The 23,163-nt window shown below is 40.3% G+C and overlaps 1 protein-coding gene and 1 pseudogene across 2 annotated transcripts; both read right to left on the reverse strand.

Moving 5' to 3' along the window:
* Positions 1–423: 423 nt before the first annotated feature.
* On the reverse strand, positions 424–14,784 carry LOC147317812 (UDP-glucuronosyltransferase 2A2-like). Its single transcript, XM_086315157.1, has 6 exons — positions 14,036–14,784; positions 13,732–13,880; positions 13,456–13,587; positions 13,079–13,166; positions 12,261–12,480; positions 424–913 (listed from the first exon to the last, which is right to left on the reverse strand). Exons 1-6 carry the CDS (start codon positions 14,751–14,753, stop codon positions 628–630), a joined length of 1,593 nt encoding a protein of 530 aa, XP_086171283.1. The 5' UTR covers positions 14,754–14,784; the 3' UTR covers positions 424–627.
* Positions 14,785–16,248: 1,464 nt separating this feature from the next.
* On the reverse strand, positions 16,249–20,254 carry LOC147317813 (UDP-glucuronosyltransferase 2A2-like; annotated as a pseudogene). Its single transcript, XR_015131886.1, has 7 exons — positions 19,636–20,254; positions 19,328–19,548; positions 19,263–19,264; positions 19,056–19,187; positions 18,690–18,777; positions 17,999–18,218; positions 16,249–17,574 (listed from the first exon to the last, which is right to left on the reverse strand). The product of XR_015131886.1 is annotated as a UDP-glucuronosyltransferase 2A2-like (transcript).
* Between the last annotated feature and the right edge of the window lie 2,909 nt (positions 20,255–23,163).

Below are 23,163 nucleotides of genomic sequence, written 5' to 3' on the forward strand. Positions count from 1 at the left end.
CATTACATTACATCGTGTTCAGGACACCAGGATGTAGTGGTTGCTTTTTCATATTAATTTTTTTTCCTTTTCATATTCTGAACTATCGTCAAAAAAAATGGAAAATTGAGTTTTAGGACACCGCAGCACTTTAAGTAAAAACTTATTCCTGTACTTTTCAACATGTTCATACAAAGGAAATGTTTACGAAGTTTTGTCATCCAAATGTATCAGCTTGTATCAACCTCTTTCATAACATGATTTAGTGTTTTTTTTGTTTTTCCTCATAATTCATAATAACATAATTTATGTAAAATTTTAATTTGAACCTTTTATATCTATATAACTGTTGATGGCATGGATGTATGCCTAGATTACTAAAAGAGAAACTTGTGTTACTCAGCTAAAGGCATAGAATGAATTTTCTTTTCTTAAAAAAATATACTCAACAGCCAATCAGCATTTGGTTTTTAATGTCAGATTAAATTCAGGTACATTTATGCAAATTAACACACTTGTAATTAGTTAAAATAATCAGTGGTGATACATAAAGAATAAGATGGTGGGAAACTAAACATACATGAAAGAAAATCTCATGTAAGTAACAAATACTGCACTGGTCCCACATCTCTGTTTCAGTTCAGTCTGTTATTTAGCCTTCCTTTTCTTTTTTTCTTTCCTGACACAACACCTGTTCAAACAGAAACTGCAGGTCTTGATGAAGATGAATATGAGAAGTAGAACTATAGTGAGGAAGAAGCCCAGGACATCCAGGCTGTGATACTGGTACCAGGTGAGCTCATGGGCCTGGACCCTCAAGTGCTTGGCCCCTTTATTTCTCAGTGTGAATTCAATCCAGAATACTGCCTCTTCCAGAGCACTCATGGGTCTGTCGTGGTGGATGCTGGACAGCTGCATAGCATTTTCTTTGTACCTGTGAATGTGTATATGAATTAAAAAACATAATCTGAATTGTTACATTTTTATTATTTTTTCCTCTTTATTTATAGAATTTTTACATGTAGCTTGACATATCAGGGCTAATAAAATAAGTACCAAATGATACAAAGATATACCTCATTACAGTTCAGGCAATTACAATTTTTGAGAACTAGTGAACAGCTGATAACCAGTCCTGATCCAAATGTCCAATCCAAAAAAATAAATAAATAAATAAAAAATAGGCAAGGCTTGAGTGTAACACTCAAAACAGGAGAGAGCAGTGCAAAATAAAAAGTCCTGTATAACTGAAGTGTTGTGCAGGTAAAAAACACATGAGTTAAATACGAGGTGGATGTGTTGCCACTGTTACACAGGTCAGGAATGTCGGGGTATATTTTAGATAGTCTAGATCAGTCTTTCTCAAACTGTGGTATGCGTACCACTAGTAGTACTTGGGTTCTCTCTGGTGGTACATGGGAAAGCTCCAATTTTTTTAAGATTAAATAATGTGCCATTGTGGAGGCTCCCGACGTTTTCGGGTTGACTCCCGAGGCTCTTCTGTGAGCCGGAGTGAACCAGAAAACGTCTCTCCAACCGCGAGTCCTGTGTGAAGAGCAGCCTTTCCTTATCGCCAGCGGTCACGGCAACTACAGAGCGCTGGCAGGCTCGTTTCCCTGGGCCTTAAAACTGCAAAGATGGAACGGCACTGATGGTAAAAACACAGCCCTTTTCCGCAGTGCCACAATCCTAGCCACAATCGATGAGTTGGAGAATCCGTGGCGCGGGAGATGCCGTTGGTGAGTCGGGAACTATCACCTGGATGCCGAAGCTCTTGGTAGCCAGGAGAAGGCAACCTGCTTCTTCTGCGAGTGAATGGTAATCCTTTGCGGCCAGCAGTGGGGAGTTGGCGAGGTCACCTCGCAACGGAAACTGTCTGAGAAAGAGGAATCCAACGTCATCCGTTCCTAGCAAGGGCAGCATGCCCTCCATGAGCTTGAGAGCTGTACCATCACCCAGGCCTGAGAGAGGGAGTTTATCAGCAAGCTCTGCATCGGAGAGGGAGTAGCACCACAGCAGCAGTGCCTTGAGAGGGGTGTATTTCCCTTGGGTGGGGGGGATCACCATCATCATCATGGAGGGTCATCACACAGCGGGTGGACAGCGGATCCAGCGAGGCCACCACACGATAGTAATTCATGTTGTCAGCTGAAACGTCATGGAGAGCAAACTGAACTTCGATAAGCATGAACCACAAAGGAGGGTCGTGAAGCTATAATTCCGGCAGCTTAACCGCAACAGCAAAAGATAAAATGTACAGCTCTGCTATCACTTCCAACATAAATGAAGACTGAAAAATAAACAGCAGTGGCGTTTGTAGGGTTACTGAAGTTGGGCTAGCTGGTATATACAGTGGGGCAAAAAAGTATTTAGTCAGCCACCGATTGTGCAAGTTCCCCCACCTAAAATGATGACAGAGGTCAGTAATTTGCACCAGAGGTACACTTCAACTGTGAGAGACAGAATGTGAAAAAAAAATCCATGAATTCACATGGTAGGATTTGTAAAGAATTTATTCGTAAATCAGGGTGGAAAATAAGTATTTGGTCAATAACAAAAATACAACTCAATACTTTGTAACATAACCTTTGTTGGCAATAACAGAGGTCAAACGTTTACTATAGGTCTTTACCAGGTTTGCACACACAGTAGCTGGTATTTTGGCCCATTCCTCCATGCAGATCTTCTCGAGAGCAGTGATGTTTTGGGGCTGTCGCCGAGCAACACGGACTTTCAACTCCCGCCACAGATTTTCTATGGGGTTGAGGTCTGGAGACTGGCTAGGCCACTCCAGGACTTTCAAATGCTTCTTACGGAGCCACTCCTTTGTTGCCCGGGCGGTGTGTTTTGGATCATTGTCATGTTGGAAGACCCAGCCTCGTTTCATCTTCAAAGTTCTCACTGATGGAAGGAGGTTTTGGCTCAAAATCTCACGATACATGGCCCCATTCATTCTGTCCTTAACACGGATCAGTCGTCCTGTCCCCTTGGCAGAAAAACAGCCCCATAGCATGATGTTTCCACCCCCATGCTTCACAGTAGGTATGGTGTTCTTGGGATGCAACTCAGTATTCTTCTTCCTCCAAACACGACGAGTTGAGTTTATACCAAAAAGTTCTACTTTGGTTTCATCTGACCACATGACATTCTCCCAATCCTCTGCTGTATCATCCATGTGCTCTCTGGCAAACTTCAGACAGGCCTGGACATGCACTGGCTTCAGCAGCGGAACACGTCTGGCACTGCGGGATTTGATTCCCTGCCGTTGTAGTGTGTTACTGATGGTGACCTTTGTTACTTTGGTCCCAGCTCTCTGCAGGTCATTCACCAGGTCCCCCCGTGTGGTTCTGGGATCTTTGCTCACCGTTCTCATGATCATTTTGACCCCACGGGATGAGATCTTGCGTGGAGCCCCAGATCGAGGGAGATTATCAGTGGTCTTGTATGTCTTCCATTTTCTGATGATTGCTCCCACAGTTGATTTTTTCACACCAAGCTGCTTGCCTATTGTAGATTCACTCTTCCCAGTCTGGTGCAGGTCTACAATACTTTTCCTGGTGTCCTTCGAAAGCTCTTTGGTCTTGGCCATGGCGGAGTTTGGAGTCTGAATGTTTGAGGCTGTGGACAGGTGTCTTTTATACAGATGATGAGTTCAAACAGGTGCCATTCATACAGGTAACGAGTGGGGGACAGAAAAGCTTCTTACAGAAGACGTTACAGGTCTGTGAGAGCCAGAGATTTTCCATGTTTGAGGTGACCAAATACTTATTTTCCACCCTAATTTACAAATAAATTCTTTACAAATCCTACCATGTGGATTCATGGATTTTTTTTTCACATTCTGTCTCTCACAGTTGAAGTGTACCTCTGGTGCAAATTACTGACCTCTGTCATCATTTTAAGTGGGGGAACTTGTACAATCGGTGGTTGACTAAATACTTTTTTGCCCCACTGTAATTATGTGCTGCACGGTGGCTAGCTGCACAGCTATGTTAGCATAACATAAACTCAGTGAAGCTGGAGTATGATAGCTAACTTTTTACAACTCGATAAAAGTTGACGCGAGAGTTCCTGATGATTAGGAACAAATTTAATCGAATAATGGCTGGATGCTGTAAACAGACCAAACTTCAGTCAGGAGAAAAACTGAGATAATCCATCCACAATCCAAGGTTAGTCATTAATATTCTGCTGCATGGGCTGGGGTGTAGTTACATCATAAGGTTTTAAAAACTGAGCTTTAAAATGATTAGCAGTAATAAAAACCGAGAGAGGCCGACAGTGATCACTGACTGTTTTTAGGGGCTTGTTCAAAATAAATAGAACAAAATAAAAAGCATTAAAACCGCTTTAATAAATGCAGAGTAGTTTGGACCCAGAAGCAGGATTCATCAGGTAATCACTTAAAGATTGGATATCCCACCTGCTGTGAATGTTTTGATGCAGTACAGTTGTTATATTATCACTCGTCACATCTTGTTTATGAAAGTTAAAATAAATAATATTCATATAAGACATAAAATTGTCTTGTGTAAACTGTATGTAGGTGTTAAATAGGCCTATACTACTGTACTTTAATGTCGGTCATAAGCATGCTACTTTAAGAGCCATATATTTTATGAGGTGGTACCCATTGCAAAAAGTTTAGATCTTGAGAAGTGCAATCTGTACACCGTCTTAAACTGAATAAGAGAGAGTCTTGCACATGAGGACGAGGTATGAATTCTGTCAATTACTTTGTCCCAGTAATCTTTCCCAAACTTAAGGCCCAGGTCCTGTTCCCAACTTTTTTTTTTTTTTTGGGGGGGGTTCAGTAATTGCCCCATGTCTTAATTAAGGTATTTAATAATAATAATAATGGATTGCATTTATATAGCACTTTTCGGGGCCCTCAAAGCGCTGTACAATTCCACTATTCATTCACTCTCACATTCACACACTGGTGGAGGCAAGCTACAGTTGTAGCCACAGCTGCCCTGGGGCAGACTGACAGAGGCGAGGCTGCCATATCGCGCGATGGGCTCCTCTGGCCATCACCAGTAGGCGGTAGGTGAAGTGTCTTGCCCAAGGACACAACGCCGAGACTGTCATAGCCGGGGCTCGAACCGGCAACCTTCCGGTTACAAGACGAAATGCCAACTCTTTGAGCCACGATCGCCCTTTTTTGTGTTATAAGAGCCTTACTGTGAGACTTCAGCTCAAATAATTCTTCCTACCATTGCTTAGGGGGCTGACTTGGAAACTCTGGCAAGATAGAAGATGCACAGTGTCTTATTTGACAATAGCGGAAGAAATGATACAAGTTATAATAATACAAATTATACAAAGAAGACAGGTCACTAAAGCTTAGAATAGTGTTATGTTTAAAAAAAAATAAATCCTAAAAACATGTAATACCCATCCCTCGTGGACTCCCATATACACGAGTTCACGAGGGATGGTGGCAATAGGTGGTTGTTACAGATTGGGGCCAGAGCAGAGGCAGAGACTGAATTGAAGTGACACTTTTTTTGGATATATGGCGCCCTCCAGTGATTACTTACCTGATGATCTGAGGAAAACTATAGTGAGAGGGGCAGCCCCATTCCAATGGCAGGTTGGGTTTGTCAGGACAAATGTGTAAATGGCTGGTAGACCCAATTATTTACCATACTCTATTAGTTTTCCTTTTACATGTCTCAGACTGCTTATTTGTCATGGTTGACTGTGTGGCAGGCAGGCAGGAGTGGTGGACCCAATACGCAGGACTCTTGGAGACAGGACTTAAACTGAAAACGCAGCTTTATTGCTGGAAAAACTCCTCAAACTATGAGTCACAAAACTGAACAAAAACTTACAAACAGTGGTGCTGGAGAACTGGAACATGACAAACACACAGCATGGAGAAGGTAAGAGGATGAACAGACGTTAACGACACAACACCGAGTAGGGGAAGACACAGACACTAAATACAAGAGGTGAACGGAGCGAAGAGGAAACAGCTGGGAGACACGGCTGACGCTGATTACACTGACGAGACAGGGAGAGCACAAAGCTGAACGCACTGACATAGGACACAGAACTACAAAATAAAACAGGAAGCACACGACAGAGACACAGACGCAGACTCATAAGCAGGCATACCGAATATAACACATAGAACTCAAACAATAATAATCATCATCAACAAAACACCAGAGAAACAAAACGTTCATTCAAAATAGATCAGAACTCAGAATGCTGGGTCAATACTGACCCAGAACCGTGACATTATTGTGTTGTTTTTGTTGTTTGTTGTTGTTTTGTATCAAAAAATTCAAATAAAGAGATACATTTAAAAAAACAACAACTTTGTGGTACTTGAACTTTTATGCTCATTAGACCTTTATTACGGTGGCCCCGGTGTACAAACTCCAAAAACACTTACAAATTCCAAATATCATGCACAAACTCCAAAACACATGCAAAATCCAAAACACTTACAAAATCCAAAACACATGCAAAATCCAAAACACGTACAAAATCCGAAACACTTACAAAATCCAAAACACTTACAAAATCCAAAACACATGCAAAATCCAAAACACTTACAAAATCCAAAACACATGCAAAATCCAAAACACATGCAAAATCCAAAACACGTACAAAATCCAAAACACATGCAAACTCCAAAACACGTACAAAATCCAAAACACGTACAAAATCCAAAACACTTACAAACTCCAAAACACTTACAAAATCCAAAACACTTGCAAACTCCAAATCACAATGGAAGTGCTCCTGGACGCTAGGGGCAGTGTTGAGCTCGATTTGCAAAATAAACGGCAAGTTTGTTGGGCTGTATGGGACGGTATAGTCTCCGTCACACTGCCCAGGTTGCCTAGCAACCATGATACTAACCGCTGAAAACGTGTTATACAACTTTGTTTGACAGAAATGAAGGAGAACATATTTTGTTCGTTTGTTTGTTTCTGCAAGAGCTTTGTGTGATTTGATAAGTATCTGAGGCTGAGACCACAGGACAGTAAAACATGATTTTTGGGCTTCATTTCTGTACTGAACAGTCATTTAACATTAGTTAGTAAATAACAATTAGCTAATGTTGTTCATGAGACTAAAGTCATATCACTTTGGTAATGTAAATATAATATGGCCAATATTATAGTTATTATATTAATCATTATTAGCTATTACAGCAGTGAACATGAACTCTGTGTCAAATACTGAGCCTCAGTACAGATTCAAGTTGCAGTTATTTATGTCTTATCACCTTAAATCTTCACTCAAAGACAAGTATCTTTGACAGTGCATATATAGGTGTATCATATATGCTTCAGGAAAAACTGCATATATATGCATATATATGCTTCAGGAAAAACTGAACAGGATGGAGGTGGACCCCTGCCTGGTCGCTTGGATCTCCGACTACCTCACCGACAGACCACAGTACGTCAGGCTGAAGGACATCACGTCTGACACTGTGGTCAGCAGCACAGGAGCACCACAGGGAACTGTGCTGTCCCCTCTTCTCTTCACCCTGTACACCTCTGACTTCTGCTACAACTCTGAATTATGCCACATTCAGAAGTTTGCAGACGACACAGCCATCATGGGGTGTATCTGGGATGATCAGGAAGAGGAGTACAGAAGTCTGGTGAGGAACTTTGTCGCATGGAGTCACACAAACCACCTGCAACTCAACACCTCAAAGACTAAGGAACTGGTTGTGGACTTCGGGAGGTCTAGAGCAGGTCCACTGCCGGTTCAGATAGAGGGGGAGGAGGTGGAGGTGGTCAACAAGTACAAGTACCTCGGGCTGTGGGTGGACAATAAACTGGACTGGTCATGCAACACAGAGCACCTGTACAAAAAAGCCCAAAGCCGACTGTACTTCCTCAGGAGGCTGAGGTCTTTTAACATCTGCAGGAAGCTCCTGAGGATGTTTTACCAGTCGGTGGTTGCTGGAGTACTTTTCTATGCTGTGGTGTGCTGGGGGAGCAGCACAGCAAAGAAGGACTCATCCAGGCTGGAAAAACTGATCAGGAGGGCTAGCTCTGTGGTCGGCATGAAGCTGGACACTCTGGTGACAGTGGCAGAGAAAAGGACATTAAAGAAACTGATGGACATTATGAACAATGCTGGGCATCCTCTGCACACGGCCATTAACAACCAGAAGAGTCTGTTCAGTGACAGGTTGCTTCTCCCCAAGACAAGAACCAACAGACTTAAAAACTCCTTTGTCCCACACGCCATCAAACTGTTTAACTCCTCTCTGGAGGGGAGAGGGAGGGGAAACAGGAGGACAAAGGAGGGGGGAACAACTAAGCTGTAGTGCCTCTTCACCTCACTGTGCAATACCTTTTGTGCAATACTTTTGTAAATAGTCAACAGTGCAATAGACCTCAATACTTGAAATGTGCAATTCATTCACTTGTATTTTTATTTTTTATTCCTATTTATTCTATTTATCCCCTTCGTATATTTTATTTATATTGTCTCTGTATTTATATATGTGTGTGTGTGTGTGTGTGTGTGTGTGTGTGTGTGTGTATATATATATATATAATATTCTGTAACTTCTGTCGGTGCTGTGCTTTTTTGGAAATCGAATTTCCCAGAGGAACCCACCCGAGGGATTAATAAAGTTCTATCTAATCTAATCTAATCTAATCTATATAAGAGACAAATGTTGTTCCTTCAGTATGTTGGCATTACTAAATTTGGCTCATTGTTTACATATATTTATAAAAAGAAAATGTACGAGCTGTGAAAACTGTTTCTGAATGAAGAGTAGACTGACATATTAAATATTCCTTTATGGACCATGACCATGTCATAACTGCTTTAAGTCATACAGAATAGATATCAGAGCCTTAAACAGACTGACTTCTGCTAAATGGGTCAAACTGGGCAGAAAGTATACAAACACATAACATCCTTATAGAATATGATGTAACAATATAGATCAACTTACCTCAGAATATATAAAGCATATAAACAATTACAGCAATATGATGCAACAAACACAGCAGTACTACTAATCCAAAATACTCAAAGCTTCATAGAACTGGAACAAACATTTATTTTTAGGTCCATTCTGCTGCTGATACAGACTTTAGGTTTCTGAACATTAAACTTGTTGCTGCCTTTCATGGTGTGTAACTTGAAGGCCCTGAGTACTTTCTCCCACACTGAAAACACTGGAATGATAAAATTATTTGAACATAACCTAATAAGACTGATTTAGGACAGACAATTAGTTATGTTAAACTTTCCTAGCAGTCCTTCACAAACAGGGAACAGTCTGTCTATTATCTCCATCTGTCAGCTGCTGCTGGCTCTTCTTCCTCCTCTTCCTCACACACTGCTGAGTTTGTCCTGGTGGATCATCAGGGGTGCAAAGCCTCACAGATGATGTGCAGCAGTGGGTCCCTCAGTCTGTCCTCACTCTGGACACTTGCAGTTGTCACACATGGAAATCAAATGTGTGATAAGCTGCAGGATTCAAACACAAGTGTAACTTATAACTACATGTTCATACTTTTATTCCACAATCAGAGAGAAAGAAAAAGAGAGAGAGTGCAGGACGGACAGACAGGTGATAGTCTCAGGTGTATACACTGCTACAAAACAGCACAAGAGAAGGAGGATTTAGTATTTGTGTTATTACAGTGGTAAACAAGAAGAGTTCCCAGATGGTGCAGTGGACACATGTGTGACTCCTGTGATTAAAGCATCTTTCTTTCAGCTTAACGAGTGAACCGTCAGCTCGTTCAAACACACGTTAAAGTGCGTTTGGCTCGACACCACCGAACAGAGGCAGCAATACAACATAGCTAACATTAACAGTGCAGTGAATCCTGCTTGTGCCGTGATATTCAGGACTACAAACCGAGCAGCATCACTGACTTTCAGCTTGTTGTGTTTGTGGATATATGACTGACTTTAATTATCCATAAAATCATCACATTCTCTGTAAGATTAAAGTCAACTATTGAACAGCGTATATTTTGAAGTAAAGGCTTTAAAACCAAGTTAGTACAAACATCGCTAATGTCACATAACTTTCCCGACATGTGGCCAACAGTAATGTTTTAATGTTCTCCATTATAAAAACATTCGCGCATAAATAAGTGACATAATATTCAGTACTTACTTCTGAAAGTTTACTCTTCGGCCGCTCCGCTTCCGCCGTTTTTTTCGACAAAATTATCCACACCGACTGCCACGCTATGAAGTCTGGGATATGTTGGGCCATGAAGGCTACACCAAAATCCTTAAAATTCAGGGAAATGAAGGACGCATTTGAGGGCCGCATTTCGAGCAGCCTTTGAACTGGGACAGCCTTCGTCGTGTCGCTGTGACGTAATCGGCCTTAAAATGCGGCCTTTAAGGCTGCAGACCCTGAATTGGGATACAGCCCAAATCCGGTCATTGGTACTTCCTGGCTTGTGTAGTTACTAGGTAAAAGAAAGCTCAACACTGCCCCTAGCGTCCTGGAGCATTTCCGTTGTGTTTTGGAATTTGCATGTGTTTTGGATTTTGTAAGTGTTTTGGATTTTGTATGTTTTGGAGTTTGCATGTGTTTTGGAGTTTGCATGTGTTTTGGAGTTTGCACGTGTTTTGGATTTTGTTAGTGTTTTGGATTTTGTAAGTGTTTTGGATTTTGTACGTGTTTTGGATTTTGTAAGTGTTTTGGATTTTGTACGTGCTTTGTCTCTAGGGGCCACCGTACTTTATGATATGCTGTAAATCTGTCTTTTGAATTCTCCTATGAAGCAGAAAAACAATAGTTTGTACATAAAATATAGAAGTTGGCACTGTGACATCAACCACTGATTAGTGAAATCTTGTTTTGAAGTGTGAACCTGAGCATGGCCCTGAGAACCCAAGGGCATGTACATTCAGTGACTTGTGATTACTGTCTTTATCATCTTTCTATGTAAAGCTCTCAATTTCAGGCTCTGTGTGCGCTCACACAAAAAGAGGTGTTTTATGGGACATGTGACTCTGCTTCTGTATGAAATGATCCCTTTCATTGCCACCTAGTCCAGTCAGAGATGCTATCAGATGATGATAAAAGTCTTAAAATTAATCTCTAAAGAACATAAAACTGCAAGAATAAACAGTTAAATGAGGCGAGAGATTAATGGTACAGAAAATCATTAATCTTGAAATTTATTGTAAAGAGCCCTCAACTCCAGTTAATAATTTAATCACTTTGTGCAGTCTCGGTGCTGCTGTTTATTTCTAAGGAGATGGCTGCACGTTAGAGCTTAAACTCCAAACGTTAAATGTCATGGTCTCAAAGCCTAATAAGAGACATGGAAATAACTTTAGTTTGTTGCAGATTTAAGTGAAACGAATTTGATTGTGTGAATGGGTATTCTTGGTGTTTTCTACTATTCCATCAGTGTAAAAGAGGTTTAACAGCAAATTAAAACAAAGTACAAAAGGGTTGCTAAAACTTTTTAACACGACCAGCGTATAAGTACCCTGCACTTATGTGCAATTTGCAGGCAACAATTTAGGTTTTTGCAAGAAACAATAAAACAAGTACACTGGAAATATCCTGTGCTTTCTGGGGCACGGGTTGTGTTATGGTGTAACTAAAAAATGTTGCACAAAAAATTGCACTTAATTACAGGGTACTTGTAGTCTAACAATGTAATTATTTTATTATTTCCTGCAAAAACCTGACTTGGTAGGCTACTTGTGCCTTAGTTGTGGGTGCTACATTCATTGTAATTGTTTCATTGTTTCGCTGGTGACTCCATAATATGGTTTGCATTCCAGAAAGTACAGGGTACTTACAGTGTACTTCTTTCATTATATCCTGCAAAAACCTGACTTAACACAAAATGCACATAAGTACAGCGTACTTGCACCATATTTGTAGTTTGTGTTATAAAGTGTTGCCAGAACATTTAAACCTTTTTTTTGTCTTGCTAAATTAATACATGCACATTCCAGTGACAATAAAGGGCTCAGTGGTTTTAGTAAGGTACAGCATAACAACTTACATTTATGAAAAAAAAAAAGCCTCGCAAAGGCTCTGTAAAGCACCCCAAAACATGCTGCAAATCAATTAAAAAAAATAAATAAACGAATGAGAAACCAAGACCAGATTGTGTTCAGTGTAGGTTGATCACTGTGACTTGAAATTGCAAATAATTCTGGTTTAAGGTATGTTATGCTTGGCCTTCATACTTTTCATACTCTTGAGCCCACACTCATCTTTGCTATAAAATCTATACTTTCAAATCCTAATCCAAAGTATACAGATAGTTCAAAGAACTCACGATTTGTAGTTGATGACTGTGTTGATTGCGTCTCTAAGACCTTCAGACGTCATGAAGTTCAAGTTGAGAATAACTGCAGCTCCTTTTTCTTTCATATGGACCATGTTGTCTGGCTGGTCAGCAAACATGGGGATGCCCACAATGGGAACGCCATGGTAGATGGCTTCATAAATCCCGTTTGTGCCTCCATGGGTGATGAAAGCTCTAGCTTTAGGGTGACCTAAGACATGTCAAATAACCATGAAAGATCTGGAGTAAGTTTTTCACACTTGGACAGCAAAAAGGTTTCACTAAACCTGGACAAGTACTTAGCTTTAGTTTTAAGGTGACATAAGACATGCCAAATAACCATTAAACAAACCATTAAACATTTAATTACTTATTACACACTTGGACTACTTGGGAATGTCAATATATGTGAAGAAGTGATTTAAGTTGAAATTTAACTTGCATGTCCAGACATCTGTTAAAGTGGAACAGCTTTGAGAAAATGAACTAAACAAAGTAGTTTAGCGCAGCGTGCAACTTGTAATCATGATTTAATCTGTGAGAAAATCATATTTCATTCAGTTCTCCTTGTTTTTAATATAACAAATGCTCACAGCCTCCAATAAAACATTTAGTGTTGAATGTGGCAAAATAAGCTCTAGGCTTTTAAAAACTTTTGTAGAAAAAATTATGTTCAGTGTGCAGTGAAAATTTGCCATCGTTGTGGAATCTGTTTTCACTAAGATAAGTTTTGATGGAATCAATGTTTCTATACTGCCCATCATCTATTGATCCGTTATTCATCTGTGATTGGTACCCACATTACTTACCCAGGAGGTCATTCTGAGGGATCCAGTCATATATTTTAGTGTTGCCACCCAAAGTTTCTGGCTTTTCTCCTCTATATCTCCACAGCACCTATAAACAGTAAGATATTTGCTAACATGATTGGGGGGGTTTTGTATGCTAGTTTTATATTGTAATGCAATTTTTCAAGACTTGAAGGGTAGGGGACATCTCAAGACTTGTCATTAGAAATCATCAGACAAACAACAGACAAACAGACAAAATCTGACTTTTCGCAGGAAAAACTGAGTGATGTAAAATTTGAGATGGTAGAAATGGTAGTTTTGGTAGTCCTAGTAGTCTAAGGTGACCATATTTTGATTTCCAAAAAAGAGGACACTTGTCCTTAAAGAAAACTTAACTTTTGTGGGATCTGAGCGAGGCCTGAAGCTATCATGTTTGCCTTCTCCTTGGTGACGTTGTTGATCATGGATCCTAAAGTGAAGATCACAATGCCATCATCTCCAGAACTCTGCACAAATTCCTCCAGATCCTGTAACAAGTCAAATATTAGCCCACCACCAGCCAACCAGCTGTTTTCTCATTTTTGTTCAAAATTTTGATGGCTTCACTGCTCCTGGCAGGAATATTCTGTGATGTAATGATTAATCAGATGGTAATAGTTGAGTGTCCTTACCTCTGGTAAAGGTTTAGCAGGTCTGCAGTGGATCCCACCAACATATTTGAAGTTGGGGAGGAAAGGACGAGGGAATTCAAAATCCCAGTAGGTTCGAATTAACCAGATGTCTGCTTTACTCATCAACTCACAGGCACTGGTGGGAGTTCCTGTTGCAATGCATAAGTAAAGGACATATCACCAATAGTTCATACAAGGCATATTTTCTTAATCAGATCTGATGGGATATTTAAAAAACTGCGTTTAAATCTTTAGCAAGTTTTAAATAGTTTTATAAATCAGTGCTTTACGCCTATTTGCTCACCTTTGACATCAGAGTAATATCTGTCTAATACGTTCCAAAAAGTGTGATCAATCATGATGTCTTGGAGAGTGTAGAAGAGAAAGTTCCACACTCTCTCTGAGAAGTCCATCTTATCTGTGAGTTTGCTCATGGCACCGGGAACAAAGGATGGTGGAGCAGGCATCTGACCACAATGCCTCTCCCAGTTATTAGCTAAGGAGAAGCGCAAAGAGAAGACGAGTGGGATCCCCAAAATATCTGCTACCAAGTCACTGCCAGGGTAGAGGGGGTCAGCCAAGAGAAGGTCGTACTTTCCTTCTTTCAATTTCTTCATGGCGGCTTCTGATTTCACCACACCGTCCAAATACTGGATAGAAAACTGCAGGTCAGTTTTCATTATGTCAATGAATCTGATGTAGAGCTCCAAGTAGTTCATATAATCAATCTCGTATATGGAGAATCGGAGGAACTCTTCTAGAAACTCTTCCATAGCCTCCAATGAGAAAGAGACGTTGAAGGGCTCATAGTGAAAGCGGGAAGGTTCATTGGTGTTCATGTACATTGACGAGCTCGGGGTCAGTACAGTCACCTGGTGTCCCCTGTCAACCAGCATCTCCAGAACAGGCTTCATGTTTATCCAGTGGCTGCCTTCGGTGTACCACACCAAAATGTTCCCTCCGTTTGCACTCCATGTCGCACAAAGTACCATCAGGACGCAGGCAGTGAGACGCAGATCCATGGTGTCTGAATGTCAGCAGGAAAACCAGCTGTGGTCTGATCCTTTGTAGAAGTATCACAGGAAAGATAATTATTAACTCAAAGTTAAACTCTGACTCACTTCTTCTGTACAGTATTGCTCATTTCACAATGGGTTAAAAGTTAATGGGAATAAAGTTGACAGTACTGAAAAAAGCAGGACTGATCCGGTATGAGAAATCCACTAAGAAATTAGTAAAAATGTCAGAGCTCGACGTTGTTGTTAGTCGGGTAGAGACGGAGTGAAGTAATGTAAAACAATGGTCATTTCAACTGTATAGGCTTGGACACTGTTGCATAATCTGAGGAAGTTGTGGGTGCCTGTGCAACTGTTTCCATGCATGCCACTGAAACACAAAGGAGTCAGGATTGTTAGAATTCAAACAAGCTGTAACCCCATTGATGATTTGACTCTGCCAGTGTTGAGGTTCAAGGTTAAGCCAATATTTAAAAGGTGATGGAGAGTTATCATTCAAGACATATCTGGTAAAATAAAGGAATTAATAAAAAGTTTTTTATACAGTCTGTGTGATGATCTCTCCAGATTTTTTGAGGAGAATGTGAAGAATGAAGTTGAAGTGCCCTGAGGCAACTGCTGTTGTGATTTGGCACTATTTAAATAAAACTGAATTGAACTGAACTCACTTTAATAAGAGAGGTCCAAAAGATCCTGTTGAGTTTCATGAGTCCTGACTCCATTCTAACTGGATACAGCCTTAAAACATACTTGTGTTTAATCAAATTTACCTTTCAGCTTCTTTTTTATATTTATTAATACACAGCCATTTTCACATCTGTCAGTTACAATCCTCACTAAACTTTGATACACAAGAAAAAGATACGAAACCACCTGGATATTTGAAACCACAAGCATGCACGTTTGTCACATCTGAAGACGGCACTCTGAGTGCTTGTCAATGAAATTCCCCCCCTGACCTCACCTTTTATATAAGGTGATAAGATACAAGATACAACATGCCAAACACAATTACCTGACTGAGAGAAACAGATATTGAAACGGCATCATGCTCATGTGGTCTTGTCCCGCAGAGTCGGAATTAATTGATTATGAGTCGTTTCTGGGCAGAAGTGTAAAAATATACAGTAATGTTTGAGACAAAAGTGATTTGGCAAGAACATGCATACAAAAGTAATCTCACTTTATATCTCTCAGTCTTAACAAATTTCAATTCAACAATCTTAACTCTACTATTTGTAATGTGCCTAACCAAAGTTTGCCTACAACTTTGACCACCACATGGCAACTGGAAAAAGTCTTGATGTAGCTACTCGCAATTTTTGTTGGAGTAGTAACAAATATTAAAGGATTTGCAACTAAGATAATCAAATAGCTTAATCATATTTTTTATATGAAAGATCTCTCAAAAACATTTTGAAACATGTTTGGACTGTTATTAACACTTACATATTCATAGATATCAGCCTCTTCTATCAGTCTACAAGAATGTTATTAATCATTGATTTATTTTACTCTTGAAGAGCTATCGTGTTTGGGTTTTTTGTTTTTTGATAGGAAATGAGCATGGTGTCTTTCTGGGAGACTCTAGTGGTGATGAGGGTCTCCTTCAAGGTTTTCATTCATTGCATGCTGTCCCATTGACTACAACACTGGTACTTCCTCTGCCTCTCCATTGTATTTCCTACATCTTCCAGGGCAGAGTTAATGCTGTATCTACTCACAAGTTGTGAAAGTACTGCTGGCTCTATTTCACATTAAATTGACACATCTATTGCATAAATGTTTTGGACAGTAAAATGTAGGTTGCTTTTTTTGTAACCAGTAAGAAAATCTTCAGATGTCTTCCTGTTTACTACAGCTGCTCCATGGGATGGTGATGGATACATCAGTGGTTAAAAGCTAACCCGCAACAAGCTCACAGCTGAATACATCATAATGATCCATTCAAGAGAGTGATGGGTCACCACCATGCAAATGTTTTATTTGTTATTACAAAATCCTTACAGAGTATCATCTCATTGTTGAGTTAATTTGATCCACATAAAGATAAATCATTATCATACAGTGAAATCTGACTTTAAATTCCACAGAATCATGATCCAGATATCAGATTTATTGATGAAGATGTTGATTGTCACAGTTCCTAGATTGAATTGATTAATAAAAAAATTTAAAAAATTTAAAAAAAAAAAGGGAAAAGAGTAAATAAAATATATGCATAAATAATGAAATGCTTTTTAGGAAAATATTTCTTTATGCATTAAAAAACAAAAACAAATTTGAATATACTGAATTCAATCTGACGTTAGTGTTTTTTCCAAACAAAAAAAAAACAAACCCACAGCCAATCAGTATTTGCTTTTTAATGTCAGATCAACTTCAGGTTCTGTTACGCAAATTAGTGCATCTGTTAAAGTCATTAGTGGTGGTGCATAAAGGAGAAGATGAAGGGAAATTCAACATATATGAAAGAAAGTTTCATGCTGGTAACAAATATTACCCCAGTCCAACATTCACAGCACCGTTTCAGTTTAGTTGTTATTCAGCCTTCCTTTTTGTCTTTCCTCTCCTGACACAACACCTGTGCCAGCAGAAACTGCAGGTCTTGATGAAGATGAATATGATGAGTAGAACTATGGTGAAGAAGAAGCCCAGGACATCCAGGCTGAGATACTGGTACCAGGTGAGTTCATGGGCCTGGACCCTCAGGTGCTTGGCCCCTTTGTTTCTCAGTGTGAACTCGATCCAGAATACTGCCTCTTCCAGAGCACTGATGGGTCTGTCGTGGTGGATGCTGGACAGCCGCATAGCATTTTCTTTGTACCTGTGAATGTGGATATAGGTTTTTGAAAAAAGAAAAAAAATCAGCTTCAATCATTTACTGTACATAAAAAAATAAAATTGCCCATATGACAAATAACAGATTAGTGAAATCCTATTTTGAAGCCTTGACTTGAGCATGACTAACTGAGAATCTGAGGTTACTGCACATTCATAGGGTAATGACGCAAAGTAGCCATGTCCTAAAGTGTTGACATCTGTTTTATTTTAAATGTGACCATAATTTAGGAGCGTTTTGTGTTGAAAGAGCTATAGGCTTGTATATCCTCTTGTATGGATTTCTGCAGAGGCAGACTTCACTTTTCAGACTCTGAACCTACATTCATCCTTTCTTTGAATGCTTTTTTTGTTTTACAGTCTATGCTTTCAGTACTTAATCCAAAGTGCAGATAGTTCAGAGAACTCACGATTTGTCATTGATGACTGTGTTGATTGCGTCTCTAAGCGCTTCCGTTGTTATGAAGTTCAAATTGAGAATAACTGCAGCTCCTTTAGCCTTCATATGGACCATGTTGTCTGGCTGGTCACCGAACATTGGGATGCCCACCATGGGAACTCCGTGGTAGATGGCTTCGTAAATCCCATTTGTGCCTCCATGAGTGATGAAAGCTCTAGTTTTAGGGTGACCTAACACATGCCAAATAACCATGTGACATTGAAAGTTAGTTTTTTACATTTGGACAACAGGAGCATTTAATTATCCGGAACAGGGGATTTTAGCACTGTAGTACTCTATAGTGCAACAGAAGAAGAGAGAGAGAGAGAGAGAGAGAGAGAGAGAGAGAAAATCACAACCTAATCAACATAGCAGGTTTGCACAAGAAGTAATAAGTTATCAGGATAGTATGTCAGAAAATTCTCAGTCTTTAAATTGTTTCCTTGTGTTATAAAAAGTGCTCACAGCTTCCAAAAACACATTTAATGTTGTGAAATAAGCCTCAAGTGGCTTTAAGAATTAAAATTAAGTAAAGGTTTTGAGAAAAAAAATAATTTGGTTGGCAGTGGTACTGTTAAATTTGCAATCTTTCCAGCATCTCATTTCACTAGTACAATTTCTGCCCACCCAAGCCCATATCCATGAGTACCAACTTTACTTACCCAGGAGGTCATTCTGAGGGATCCAGTCATATATTCGAGTGTTGGCACCCAAAGTTGCTGGTTTTTCTCCCCTGTATCTCCACAGCACCTGTAAATGGTGAAACATTTCTAAGCTTACACTGTGTTGTTGGTGTACTGTGGTGTTTTTGTTGGTGTATCACAGTGTATCAAGTTGGTGACAAAGAATTTGCACACTCTGAATTTAAAAAAACAAAACAAACTTAAGTTGGCATGTTCCCATAAGGGAGGGGAACTTGAAACGTCCAATCTGTAATGTCATTAATTAATGCAGTTATCTGAAACATGAAAAACTACTCCATACTTTACACAAATTGATTACAGCTAGCACAAAGATTATCCTCTGACCTTTTGTGGGATCTGAGCGAGGCCTGAGGCTATCATGTTGGCCTTCTCCTTGGTGACGTTGATGATCATGGATCCTAAAGTGAAGATCACAATGCCATCATCTCCAGAACTCTGCACAAATTCCTCCAGATCCTGTAACAAGTCGAATATTATCCCACCAACAGCCAACTGTTTTTGCATTTTTGTTCAAAATTTTGATGGCTTCACTGCTCCTGGCAGGAATATTCTGTGATGTAATGATTAATCAGATGGTAATAGTTGAGTGTCCTTACCTCGTAAAGGTTTAGCAGGTCTGCAGTGGATCCCACCAACATATTTGAAGTTGGGGAGGAAAGGACGAGGGAATTCAAAATCCCAGTAGGTTCGAATTAACCAGATGTCTGCTTTACTCATCAACTCACAGGCACTGGTGGGAGTTCCTGTTGCAATGCATAAGTAATGGACATCAATGTATCACCAATATTTCATTGAAGACATATTTTCTTAATCAGATCTGATGAAATATAAAACACTGTATTTATAGTATTAGCAGATTTCAATTTTTTTTTTTTTTATCAGTGCTTAGTGCCTATTTGCTCACCTTTGACATCAGAGTTTGCTCATGGCACCGGGAACAAAGGATGGTGGAGCAGGCATCTGACCACAATGCCTCTCCCAGTTATTAGCTAAGGAGAAGCGCAAGGAGAAAATGAGCGGGATCCCCAAAATATCTGCTACCAAGTCACTGCCACGATAGATTGGATCAGCGAAGAGAAGGTCGTAATTTCCCTCTTTCAACTTCTTCATGACGACTTCTGATTTCACCACACCGTCCAAATACTGGATAGAAAACTGCATTTGAGTCTTGATTATTTCACTGAATCTGATGTAGATCTCCCAGTAGTTCATATAATCAATTTCATACATGGAGAATCGAAGGAATTCTTCTAAAAAATCTTGCAGGGCATCTTTTGAGAAAGATACGTTGAAGGGCTCGTAGTGAAAGCGGGATGGCTCATTGGTGTTCATGTATAATGACGAGCTCGGGACCAGTACAGTCACCTGGTGTCCCCTGTCAACCAGCGTCTCCAGAACAGGCTTCATGTTTATCCAGTGGCTGCCATCAGTGTACCACACCAAAATGTTCCCTCCGTTTGCACTCCATGTCGCACAAAGTACCAGCAGGATGCAGGCAGAGAGACGCAGATCCATGGTGTCTGAATGTCAGCAGGAAAACCAGCTGTGGTCTGATCCTTTTTTAAAAGTATATAAGAAAAGATGATTATTAAGTAAATAAATCTGAACCTTGACTCACTTCCTTTTTATGAACCATGTCTTATTTCACCATGCGTTAAAACATAATAACCGTAAATTTGACAGTGCTGGAAAAAATGAAACAAATAAATAGGAGAAATACACTAGGAAATGATAAAAGTTTTCAGAGCACCAGTTTGTGGTTGTTAGTATAGTAGAGGTAGAGTGAATTGGAAATTTCAGTAGAAATTTCAGTTATATAGGCTTATACATAACTCCCACACCTTATGTGGAACTTGAGTTAGTAATATGATTACTCATACTTCTGATCGCTTCCCTTTTTAAAAAAGCCTCCTACGTCACATAAAGTCTCTGCACGGCCTTCTTCACTACTTACTGCTACATCTACGATGTAAATCTGGATTATGGAAGCTAGAGTTTAATATCTGCCCTAGGAAAATGTTGCATCGGTGCATCCCTAGCTTAAAACTAGTGGTTAGTTCCAGCATCTCTGCAAGTTTGTGTGTTCTTTGTCTTTGTTTAGTGACTCCAAATTAACCCCATCATTGCCTGTGACCTGTCCAGGTTACATCCTGTCTCTCTCCAAACGTCAGTTGGGGGACGGTCCAGGCTACCAACACAACAAGTAGTTAAGAAAATAGGTAAAGTTTTAGCTCTCCAAGAACTAACTCAGATCCTTATATTATTATGTTTGAGTTTCAACTTTGGTTTTTGACCAAATACTTTCTGATCTGACAATATTCACTTGTGCCTCCAGTCCATATTTGGATAAGAGGCACGTGTGCATGTCAACATGATACACTACGACAATGAATTTTATACCATTAGCACTTAGCTGAAAGTACTACAGTGTATAACTACACGTCTCCCAACATTTTAAAGACTCGTAGTAGAAAGATATCCAGGAGCAGAAAGAGGCAGCTGATTTCAGAAACCTGCTGAGGCCAGAAGGGTCGCAAGAGTTGTCAGCCACGCCTTCAGGAATCGTTGTTGTTCTTGGGAAATGTCACCGCTGACTGTTTGGGCGTGTAAATCTTAACTCTGGGTACTTTGTCCCCCTCATTAACATTGTAGATTCCTTTTGACGCTGGATTCAGGAGCGTCTGGAAAAACAATAAGCATTTGAATATTGGATTCAATGCCCTGCTGAGGCAGTCACTGGCCATTCAGTGTGCGAGTGTGTACTGTTTTCAACCTTAGACCTCCCCTGGTGGTGCAGTGGATGTGTGAGAGTGAGTGATCAATGAGTGATTAACCAGCAGAATCACTGAGCCCCTAACTGTGCTTTTGCCTTCATATTTAATTTTCTCTGGAACTCAACAATCTACCATTTCCTGTTTACATTCCTACTGCTTCCACTTCTTCCTTCCTTGCTCTGTCTTCCCACCACAGGGTAAGGGGTTACAGCGCAATGCTTTTTGAAGTAGACATTTGCATAATCAGATTAGGATGTGTGATTGTCAGTGGGCTCCCCCATCAGAGGGTGCTCCAGAGGAGAGAGGGTGCTGTCCAGCCCAACAATGGAAGACTCCCCTCCTCTCACTATCCAACCAGCCCTGCACCTGCATCCCACCCAGCCACCCACCCGTGCTGCAGGTCGGCAGCTTCGCAATTCTATGCTTGGACTCGGAAGGGTAAGAGAGAGAGCGAGAGGAAGGTGCAGGGGGAGGAGGAGGGGTTCGAGTGCGTGATGGGAGTGGGAGGGCAGGGGTTGAGCTGAGATATTTAAACATGCAGAGTGTGAATTGGCTTTAAGGGGATAAAGAGCTCAGGGCCTATCGGTTGGCACCCAACTCCAGAAATTCTTTTTCATGGGCGCCTCAGCCGAGAGAGCGAGGGGCTGCCTGCACTGATCTGGCCCATTGTGATAACGGATTCAGACAGTGTGCTAGACGCTGATAAGGAAATGTGCTCTCAATAGACGATTGCCCACATACTTGGGAGAGAATAGTCAATCAGGCAAATATACTTGGTGGAGGGAATGAGAAGCGTACAGATTTGTTATTATTTCTCAGTGCATGGTTTCATAATCCTTGTGGAAAGTTGAGGTCAGAGTTATGCTCACACTGCTTAGGCGTTTTCTGTAAATAAGGTGGTTCAACAAAATGCTTTTTCACAGCCTTACAGCCTGTACGGAAAAGGCTTCACACGCCTTCCTCCAGTGTCAGATGACTGAATTATGAAACATCATGATGATTTTCACCAAAAAGTTCAGCCCACTGAGGAGTCCCCTGTTATTTTAATCTTTTTTGCATTTTACCAGAAAGTTTCTCAATTTCCTGTTAAATTGCTCAAGCAGTAAACACTTCCTAAATTCATGTTATAGGTGAGCCATAATGTTTGATTGAAATATTTGTCATTCTGCCTCTACCATAGAATTCATTTAGTATTACTGCAGCATCACAAAGAGTCACCTGTCACTTCCCACAGGCCTGCAGTCACTGTGTCCAGCTGCCCTCTGCTCCGTTTACACACCATTAGCCGGAGTTTAACAGCCGGGGTGAAAGCGCCTAAAACCGACTCAGTGTTTACTCTGCAGCTCAGTTAGTTGCTGCCTCTTGCCTGAAAACGGGGCCCATTTTCTGTAGTCACAATAGGCGATTAGACATGTAAATGTCTGACCTCAGTTTAACCGGCTGCCAAACAAGAAGACTGTTGATATTGTAGCTAGAGGTGAAAGAAATAATCCATTAATAGGTTTGCTGACTAAAAATTGATCTGCAGCTATTCTGATAATTAAAAAAAGGCCTAATTATTAATTGGCAGCAGTAAAAATAAGGGCTGCTAAATACCTTATGAAGCAACAGAGTGATGCTATCCTTTAAAAAAATAAGAGAGAGCGAGCAAGAGCGGA

This window comes from Aulonocara sp. 'chitande type north' Nkhata Bay, linkage group LG12, assembly GCF_057382095.1.
Source record: "Aulonocara sp. 'chitande type north' Nkhata Bay isolate Kocher_YH1m ecotype deep benthic linkage group LG12, A_spYH_male_GT1.1, whole genome shotgun sequence".
Lineage (NCBI taxonomy): Eukaryota > Metazoa > Chordata > Actinopteri > Cichliformes > Cichlidae > Aulonocara > Aulonocara sp. 'chitande type north' Nkhata Bay.

Coding starts and splice junctions, on each gene's coding strand:
- LOC147317812 (XM_086315157.1), bottom strand. CDS start 14,753: ATGGATCTGCGTCTCACTGCCTGCGTCCTGATGGTACTTTGTGCGACA. Junction 13,881..14,035: donor ATATTACTCTGATGTCAAAG/GTGAGCAAATAG, acceptor GCATTGCAACAG/GAACTCCCACCAGTGCCTGT. Junction 914..12,260: donor ACAGTCATCAACTACAAATC/GTGAGTTCTTTG, acceptor ACACATTCACAG/GTACAAAGAAAATGCTATGC.